This window comes from Pungitius pungitius, chromosome 20 (assembly GCF_949316345.1).
Source record: "Pungitius pungitius chromosome 20, fPunPun2.1, whole genome shotgun sequence".
Taxonomy (NCBI): Eukaryota; Metazoa; Chordata; class Actinopteri; order Perciformes; family Gasterosteidae; genus Pungitius; species Pungitius pungitius.
This window is the reverse complement of record NC_084919.1, coordinates 7,141,584-7,150,728: the sequence shown is the minus strand read 5'-3', so window position 1 is coordinate 7,150,728 and position 9,145 is coordinate 7,141,584. Positions and strand designations below refer to the sequence as shown.

Below are 9,145 nucleotides of genomic sequence, written 5' to 3'. Positions count from 1 at the left end.
AGCGATTACGATTGTATAAGTGAGCACTACGTCACTGCCACGTATGAAGAAATACATAAAAGAACATTTATTAAAAGTCCGCCACAACCGGGATTCGAACCGTGTCGCGCAAAATTACGTAGTGCCACAGAGCGGCTGTGCTACCCACTCGGCCAACCGAGCTTAATCGATTTCAGTTGATTTGTATAATTTAATAGAGTTGTATATCGTCAGTGGCAAGCAAACGTTTTGGTTTAGGGTGAACATTATATGTTCTTTTATGTATTTCTTCATACGTTGCCACACTGATGGCATGAAGAAGAGTTAAAGTCCCGTTATTATTGGACATGGATACAATCCGAAGCCGAAGGTGTTTTGGGTGCTCGCTCCTTCAGCTTGACGCACGCTACTGATCTTGAATCTAGAATCGATTGCTCTACCTTAGTGTCCCGGATGTTGGTGTGCCAAGATTGAATTTATTTGGGTTGAATATTGTAGCCTCCGCATATTGGTGTGCCAAGGTTGAATTTTTTGCGGTTGAATATTGTAGCCTCCATTTCGAATATTTCAACATTTTTTTTTTTTAGGTTGAATTTTTTTGCGGTGTTTTAATGTTGAAAAACATTCAGGTACATAATTTCAATGCATAAATATTCAGTGCTAGAAATTCAATCAACTTTTTATTTCAACCCCCGATGGCACAGATTTACTTCCATATACAGGGAACGGTTTGTTGTGCCCTTCAGAGCACGAGGTGGCGGTAATGTCTTATTTTTCCTGTTTGCAAACTAAAACGCGCATGCGCAGAACGAGTCGAACCACGGGTCACATGGGTTTGTGTATCGGAGAGAAAAGTCTTTAAGCAACGAAGCTGTTATTTCGGGAGTTGTACAGTTTTAATTAGTGCGTTTACAGTATTGTAACGTCGTATTTTGTTAATAGATTTCTTCGCTTGTAAAACAGAATCCATTCCGTCTACAGAACTTAAAGGAAGACCTCACGCGCATTGTGGAAACACGTCGTGTCGTCATAAAACGGTTCGTATGATAATTACTTTACGAAAATTTCGCATTTTTAGTGTGTTTTCAGAGAAAAGCCTGCAACACGTCAATTTGCGCAATTGACGTTACATACATAAAGTTTTTCAAAATAAAATCCGTCTTCACAAAAAACGATTCGGTGACATACAAAAAAAAAAGTCTGCACAGTCATCCTTTCAACTCCCACCAGTAACCTACTCCTTCTGCGACAAGAAGAAGCTTACAGTCAAAGTTGAGCTAAACAACAAGAAACGTGAAGAGTCCGATGAAAAGACTCTTCTAAATCTTTATTTTGGGGCTTTGGGTATTGGCGTGTTCTTAGTAACATGGTTTTTATTTAGCAGGACAGATCCAATAAAAGGTTATAGCAGAAAAGGAGAAAAGAACAATGCACAGAATAACCCTTTTCCACCACAATCTGAAAAGAAGGTGGGGAAAGTAAGAAGATAAAGGAGACACAGCTGTGAGCTGGGGGGGAGGAGAAAACACAACTAACAGAAGCTTCATGGAGGAGAACAGAAAAGAGTTAGAGGGACTAACACAGATCATTCAAGTGTTTAACAAGAAACTGTTAAAGAATACAAAAAGAGGAACCTACTTGGACTTAATGGTGGTGGTGGTCTGCGGATCCAAGGAGCAGGAGGCTTCAGAAGGATCCGATTCGTCCGACTTGGACCACAAGCCACTGCTGTTAATCTGGATATTCCAGAGTTAAAGCGATGCCACAAGGTGCAGTTGGTGCATTCAGAGTGGATGCACAAGATCTAAACAGAGCGCTTATGAATGACGAGGTCTGGCAGAGTAATTGATGAACCATCTAAAGCAGATTGTGATTTAAAGCGCTCGCTACGTTATGACACGGCTCTTTACTACGATCACAAAAAGAAACCTCAAGGAAAAGATCACTCATCATCACATTTTCTCTTATCAGCATTGAAATGGAAACGAAGCTCCCGCCTCACACGGGAGACGAGCTCTCGGTGGTCGACATGCACGCGGGCGGCGAGCCTCTGCGCATCATCCGCGGCGGCTACCCGGAGGTCAAAGGTGACGGCGTGCTGTCCAAGCGCCGTTACTTCCGGGAGCACCTGGACCACCTCAGGAAGGCGCTGATGCACGAGCCGCGGGGCCACTACGACATGTACGGGGCCCTCGTGGTGGACAGCGAGCTGCCCGAGGCCGACCTGGGCGTGCTGTTCATGCACAACGAGGGCTACAGCACCATGTGCGGCCACGCCGTCATCGCGCTGGGCCGCTACGCCGTGGACTACGGGCTGGTGAAGGAGCCGCGCTCGCCGGAGACGCAGGTGAACATCCACTGCCCCTGCGGCCTGGTGAGGGCCTTTGTCGAGTACTCCGGCGGCAAGACGGGAGCGGTGAGGTTTCTCAGCGTGCCTGCGTTTGCGTTCGCAACAGGTAGGAGGACCCCGCTCCGGAAAGGAACGGGTTTCCACGGCCCCTGGGATCGATAAATGCCTTTTTTTTCCGACCAGGCGTGACGGTGGCGGTGGAAAGGTTCGGCCAGGTGACGGTCGACATCGGCTACGGAGGAGCCTTCTACGCCTTCGTGGACGCCCAGAGGTTCGGCCTGGACGTGACCGCGTCCAGGTCTCGAGATCTGGTCGACGCCGCCGCGGCCGTGACCAGCGCGGTGAAATCTCAGGTGGGAGGACGGATGTGGATTTAGAGGGCTCCGTCCAGCGAAGCGCTTTTGTGGATTTCACAGTTTCCGGCGTTCTCTCACCAGGTGAAGCTACACCACCCGACCAGTGACGACCTGGCCTTCCTCTACGGCACCATCCTCACCGACGGCAAAGATGACTTTTCCTCTGAGCCCACCGCCAATATCTGCGTGTTCGCCGAGGCTCAGGTACTTCACGGACATTTGTTTTTGAGAGCTGTCTGAGACTCGACCGGGTTAATAAACGTGTTCCCAGGTGGACCGGAGCCCCACCGGTTCCGGCGTGACGGCCCGCGTGGCTCTGCAGTATCACAAAGGTCTCATCCAGCTGAACCAGAGCAGGACCTTCCAGAGCGGCGCCACTGGGTCCCGGTTCACGGGGAAAGCCGTCGAGGTGGGAAGTTCTGAAATGAATCATGGTTTGGCTTGTTTTTCAAAATAAAATGCTTTTATGACACTAATCAGCTTATCACGACTTTAGCAGATCAACTCTGCCCTTTTTGTAGGCTCGTTTGTCTTTATCACAGAAAAGTCTTTCACGTTCTTTTGTCCATTTTGTGATTTTCTGTTCAGGAGGTCAAGTGCGGAGACTTCAAGGCGGTAGTGGTGGAAGTGGCCGGCAGAGCGTTTTACACCGGAGCCTCGTGCTTCGTGCAGGAGCCTGAAGACGAGCTGACGGGTGGTTTTCTGCTGAAGTGAGCCTCGATGGCCATCAAACATGATTATACATGTTAGAGCATTATAGCACTTTGTAGTTGAAACACTATTAAATCCTAACGCTCTCAGAGAAAAGAATTGGATCTGTAATAAACTGCAAAGAAACCAATGTTTACTATGAATATATGTACGAGTAGTAGATCAATAAAATCAGTTTGATTTTAAGATTCACTGACAAAGACTGATGTGGTTTAACGTAATAAGTGTTCTGTTCAGTTACATCTACTGACCACTACATGGCGCCGTGAGCCTGGTCGCTATCGTGGTCTTTTTAACCCGACTCTGCATCGGGAGTGAAGTGCATGAGCTTAGCTACTGAGAACAAAAACTCACAACTGTTTCACCCATTTATTACCATCAGGTACAATAGAAAGCAATATTTAAATTATAAAAGTCCAATGGAGGTGTTTGACACTGGATGGATTCACACAGGGGACAGGTTCACGTCCACACACTTTGCAGAGTGAATCCAGCCAGTGCACAGGAGACATTTTCCATCTAGTCAACGAAAACATGGAGGAGGGCACTCCCTTGGGAGGGGGACAACAGGTGTATTGCATCGACTGGGTTTTGTTTTAATAGCATTTAGCATAGTAATTGTGAATTTATATGTGCATGTGTAACAAGCACGCAACCTTATATATATATATATATATATATCGAGATATATATGTAATCTATGACATGAGTGCCCACACTTGTAGTGAAACGGCAGGTTAGACCCAGGCCTTTGGAGAGTACCCACCCAACACATAACAACAGAGTTAAGGCCAGCTCTTAACAGGAAACAACTTCAAATAAAACATGGTGATCCGATATATAAATGCTGCATGTCAATAACGATGAATAGAAAAACTTCTCGGCCGCGTCACTTGCAGTAAAAACCACGTCTGTCTCAGTCCTGTGGTGGTTTCTGACTGCAAGAGGACAGCGGGGGGGTCAAGAGGAAGTTCAGCTTCAGTCTTTCTCCCAATGATCTCTCAGGCATGAAAACAGCCTCCTCAATCGATGAAATCAGTCCGTACAAAATGGCCCCGTTTGTGTGTGGTTTTTTTATTTATTTTTTAAAGGAATGGTCTTCCCGTTTAGATCGAGCATCAAGCTCAGAAAGAGTCTGCTAGCTGCACTCTGTGCATAGATTCCGACATACAAAAACAGCACAGCACTGTTCTATCAACAAGCATCAGCATCTCTTACACCTGGAGGTTTTTTTTTCTTTTTCTCCCCCGTAGGGAGAACATCAAGTTCTTACGCAACAGCGTAAAAACATTTCACTTGACCAAACCGATCCTTCGGCGGGAATTGTCACATTTGGTCGTCAACAAGTTTTGGCTTCTTCTCCGATTTCTTTCAGCATGAAAACCTCAGAGGATGAAACATCCGTTGGTTGTGCTGCGTGTGTGTGTGTGTGTGTGTGGTGTCGCCGCGATGATGCAAGGCCGAGCTGGGGGTGGGGGGGGGGGTTTGGGGGGTGCGCGGAGGAATGTCAATGTCAGCTCGACCCACGGGGGAACCTAGGAGTTGAGCTTAGTGACCGGTCGCTCTCTGCTAGCGTCCGTCGTCTGGCTGTTGATGCGCTTGCGGTTGCGCTTCATCTTGGATAAATCCTTGTCAAAGACCTCGCCGGACCGCAGCGCCGACACCAGGTCGTCGAACTCCCCGCCGTCGTCCTCCCCGTTGGCCTTCGCTTTCCGAGCCTTGCGCTCCCTCTCCCTCTGCTCCTTCAGCTGGTGGCACACCAATAAAAAGCTCAGCACAAAGTAGGAAAGCAGCAGCTGAGCTGGCTAGCCGTTAGTTCTGCTAAAGTGTCAACACCTCAAAAGCCCTTTGTTGCCGATCCTGGCAGGTGGCGTTTGTTATCTCAGTCGTACCTTCTCTCCTCGTTCCCCGTCCTTGTGCCAAGCCAACTGGGGGCCGTCTTCATGTGTTTTCTTTAAAATGTTAAACTGTTCCTTTCAACCAACGCAGTAGCTGAAGTGTAAAGCCTCACTTTAACGCTGATTTAATGCCGGAGTTTACACAATATGTCAGTTTGTCCTCCATGGTTTTGTAACTGGTTTGTATGGTAAACCTACCTGAGCTTCCATTTTGGCCCTGCGCTCCTCCTCCTCTTTGCGTTTCCGCATGTTCTCGTTCTCCTGTTGAGCCTCAGCGAACGACTGCAGGAACTGGTCAAAGATGCCGAAGAACTCATCTGGCTGCATCTTGCTGGCATCCTCGCCAAAGTGCTTTACTGACTTCAGGAACTGCAGAAGCAAAGACAAGTGGGGGGGAGGGGGGGCGCATGGGATTAGATTTACAGCGGAACACAGCAGAACCATGTTTTACTCCGTCTTTGACTGTTTTACAGGCGACTCGTTAGGTCTGCGTTCCTTTGAAATAAGAGCAGGGTACCAGTAGTTTGGCTTTGAAGCCCACGTTAACTCAAATGTGACCAGTTACTGATTGAGACTGGAGCCAGAGCCCAAATTAAGGCAACGTGTATGTGGAGTGTTTTTCACAGTAAGTAGAAAAATATAGGTCGTCCAGATGTGAGGCCGTGCTGAGAACATAGTCCTCCTGAGATGGGAAGCCATCTCTCCATGAAACAACAACATCAGGTGGAGCAGTGATGCATTTAACTCACTTATTTCTAGCAAATGAATAGTTGGTTAACGTGTTCTTTCGTTCTTACAGTTTAAAGAGGTCAATACGTTCTCTGATTTCCAACCGAGAGGACCACTGTAGACACATTTCACGGTGGCACACAGTAAAGAAACCAAAAGGTCTGTGAGCTCTCGGGTCGGCGTAACACAAACAATGGAGTGAAAAACCTGCTCGCGGATAAAAACCCTTCAACAATACATGTGGGCGGAATTTAACTTCAGGGTGTCGAGCTTTTCCCAGAGAGGTGAACGTGCTCAGGTTTCTGGTAGTAAAACAAGACTTATTTATCATAAAACGTCTGCCAGGTTCACCTTTTTTCCTTTTGCACTACAAATTGGTCCCGAGTGAAACCGCGTTGTGTTGGACTCCGAAATCCACGCCGAACACCCACAGTGCGACGCAACGGCTCCATCAGAAAACCGCTTACATTAAATAACGCAAGGTCCAACACAATTAACCACAGCGGGCGTCCGAGGGGGGGGGGAAAGGGGGGGACGCGGGGCTCCGTGTGTCTGTGGGGCCTCAGCTTTCAGCCACGTACCAGTTCCTTGGCCTCGACGAGCGAGTCCTCCACGTCGGAGAAGCTGAAGCTGGCCACGGTGACGAACTGACTCACCACCGACACAAACTTGTCGCCCGGCTCCTGCGGCCTCTTCTTCTGGTATTCCAGCTCCTGCGAGAGAAGGTCAAACACTCAAATAGCGTACGGCGGCACGAACGACGGAAGGAAGGAAGGTGCGCTGCGGCGTCTCCGCGACTCACGCTCTCCACGCCTCTCAAGCCGCTGCGCATGTTGCCGATGTCTTTCTCCAGCTCGGTCATGCTGCGAAAGGCAAAAGCGGTGGTTGAAATCAGCTGTGAGGGAGCTGTGAGGCAGGCAGCAGGTTCTTTGTTCTTTGCAGCTCCACCTACTTGACTTTGGCGGCGTCAGAGAGACTCTGCAGGTCCTCCTGGAACATCAGGACTTTGGGATATTTCTTCTCCAGGATGGTGATCAGGTAGTGCAGGAGGGTTATGTTCCTGCGAGAGACGTAGAGACACGGTGAGGCGGAGAAACCGCCGAGGCAGCGGACGTATCACATATAATCTTTCCAATTCCTCAAAACCGTATCTTTGGGAGAGTCCCTTTAAACTATCCATTTTAAAAGCAAGTGACATGACGATTTTATTTCATTAGACGGTAACATCAAATAAGAGGAAAATAGTTCTTACTTGTCGATACTGGATTTAGTATCGGCGATCTTGTTGAGTGAAGACACCTTGAAGCCGTAGGCGTTCCCCCTCTGACCCTTGTTCATGAAGTTTCCAAAGGCCAGCACCACCTCCAACAGCTGCTTCAGGTTTCTGCTGTGCAGAACCTCCTTAGACGCCCTGCTGAGAGCTGAGACAGGAACACATCAAACAACAATAAAGGTGTCTGACTGATTCATTTTTAGACTAAGGGAGCTTGGCACTTCTAAAAAATAAAACTACGACCACAGAAACGCTTCAAAGGGGAATCATTTCTTACTTTCCGGTTAGGAGTTATGTCACAATTATGTTTTATTTTACCTTCGACTTTGGGTTTGATCTCTGCTATCCTCTCTGCAAACTTCTTTTTGAAGTATAAAGACTGCAGCCTCTGCTGGTAGTGGTTTATTCTGGACAGGGGGCAGAAAATGTGTATCAGATGAGACAGAAATAGAAATAGGAATAACATGTTATAAAACATCGTAACCCACCAAGTCGACAAAGCCGCCAACGGGGACATATAAAATAAAGCAAAACGCCTGCGTGCTCACTCAATCGCACACATAGAGTTGTGGTAACAAAGCTTATTTTGGTCGGTGTTGTTCATTATAAACCGCTGACTCGGCAGATAATGAATACCAATGTGACTTTGATACTCTTGAGTAAACTCCAACAACAAAAACCCCCGAACTGCGGTGAATTATTAACAATAAAGCCAAACTCTAACTATATGTTTCTATTGTCACTATTCTGTGGGGAATGACAGTTATTTTAGTTTCAGATGTATTTATGCAATTAGCTCCCGAGTTGTGACACAATGACTTTGTTCTTTTTTATCAGACCCAGTAATCACTGTTATTATGTTACAGACTTGATTTTATCTCCAACAGAATTAAGATGATTCACACATTCAGCCATTGTTCCTGGCTACATAGAAACCCATGAGTCATTACTCTTATCTGCCCCGACTGAGAGGCTTTTGTTTGTCTGCAGAGCGCTGCGCCGACCCGGTGCAGTCAGGTCTGATGACAATATGCGTTTAATACAGAATTTAAAAAAGGTAAAAGAATGTAGAAAAAAAAAAGCAAAAGTACCTGCTCATCTCGTAGAAGAAGCGGTCGGGTTTCGCCATTCGGTCCAGCTCATGTTTGTGCTCCTCTAGAAGATCCACGTCGCTCTTCTCTGGGACAAACTTCAGAAGCTGATGACAAAAAGAACCAAACTCATTAACCCCCAAACATTCAGCTGTACTCATTTGTGTTGGAGAGATTCATCACGCGGTCTGTTGAAGCAATTAAACATATTAAGGTGTCCGAAAAGGGGTTTATCTCTGCTGTCGCATCCCACCGTCGAAAAACCAACAAAGCACACTGTTGTTTTGTTGCAGCAATTCCAGTAACAGCTCTGGAAATAAGGGGACACGTGGCTTAATGCTGAAGGTCGGGCCGACAGGCATCAATTCACTCGGCTGCTATTTATAGTGCACTCACTGAATGAGTGTGTTGGATTGATCCATCAGAGACGTACCTGCTCCAGCATGTCTTTGGGGAGGTCCTCCTGCTCGTCCATGGTCAGAATGGCTCTCTTCATCTCCTCGTTGGAAAGTTTAAGCCTGCAGCGCAGAGAGGTGCATTACTTTCCACCGCTTTTAGTTCAATTTAAATCATATCGCATGGAAATGCAATACTTCCTAAAGCATGATAGATGAGTGAATACATGTTTTGATGCTAATATAGAACTATATGTGATGTCAATTTTATTCATCTCTCATTCAGCTTTTTGAAAAGGCAATTACTGAAATTTAACTTTTGGAAAAACAAGATTTTACATCCACAGGAAAATATCCATCACA

At 46.8% G+C, this 9,145-nt stretch overlaps 2 protein-coding genes across 4 annotated transcripts in view; one reads left to right on the top strand and one right to left on the bottom strand.

Moving 5' to 3' along the window:
- Nucleotides 1-766: 766 nt before the first annotated feature.
- On the top strand, nt 767-3,560 carry LOC119195400 (trans-L-3-hydroxyproline dehydratase). Its single transcript, XM_037450314.2, has 7 exons — nt 767-882; nt 961-1,016; nt 1,951-2,435; nt 2,513-2,682; nt 2,767-2,889; nt 2,957-3,094; nt 3,274-3,560. Exons 3-7 carry the CDS (start codon nt 1,958-1,960, stop codon nt 3,397-3,399), a joined length of 1,035 nt encoding a protein of 344 aa, XP_037306211.2. The 5' UTR covers nt 767-882; nt 961-1,016; nt 1,951-1,957; the 3' UTR covers nt 3,400-3,560.
- A 930-nt stretch (nt 3,561-4,490) lies between these two features.
- The window catches only part of LOC119194786 (disheveled-associated activator of morphogenesis 1-like), a 50,788-nt gene continuing 46,133 nt past the window's right edge, over nt 4,491-9,145 (bottom strand). For all 3 annotated transcript variants that reach the window (XM_037449161.2, XM_037449163.2, XM_037449162.2), the window contains 9 exons: nt 8,821-8,905; nt 8,388-8,494; nt 7,615-7,703; nt 7,276-7,444; nt 6,976-7,083; nt 6,826-6,886; nt 6,605-6,736; nt 5,493-5,663; nt 4,491-5,144 (listed from right to left, as the gene is read on the bottom strand). In XM_037449161.2, coding sequence (XP_037305058.2) covers nt 4,932-5,144; nt 5,493-5,663; nt 6,605-6,736; nt 6,826-6,886; nt 6,976-7,083; nt 7,276-7,444; nt 7,615-7,703; nt 8,388-8,494; nt 8,821-8,905 — 1,135 coding nt within the window. In that variant the 3' untranslated portion in view covers nt 4,491-4,931. The remainder of the gene's footprint in view (nt 5,145-5,492; nt 5,664-6,604; nt 6,737-6,825; nt 6,887-6,975; nt 7,084-7,275; nt 7,445-7,614; nt 7,704-8,387; nt 8,495-8,820; nt 8,906-9,145) is intronic.

Bases quoted from the DNA above. Each gene is read 5' to 3' on its own strand.
- LOC119195400 (XM_037450314.2), top strand. From the start codon at position 1,958: ATGGAAACGAAGCTCCCGCCTCACACGGGAGACGAGCTCTCGGTGGTC. The intron at 2,436-2,512 runs GTAGGAGGACCC...TTTTCCGACCAG, and splicing joins TGCGTTTGCGTTCGCAACAG to GCGTGACGGTGGCGGTGGAA. The intron at 3,095-3,273 runs GTGGGAAGTTCT...TTTTCTGTTCAG, and splicing joins TCACGGGGAAAGCCGTCGAG to GAGGTCAAGTGCGGAGACTT.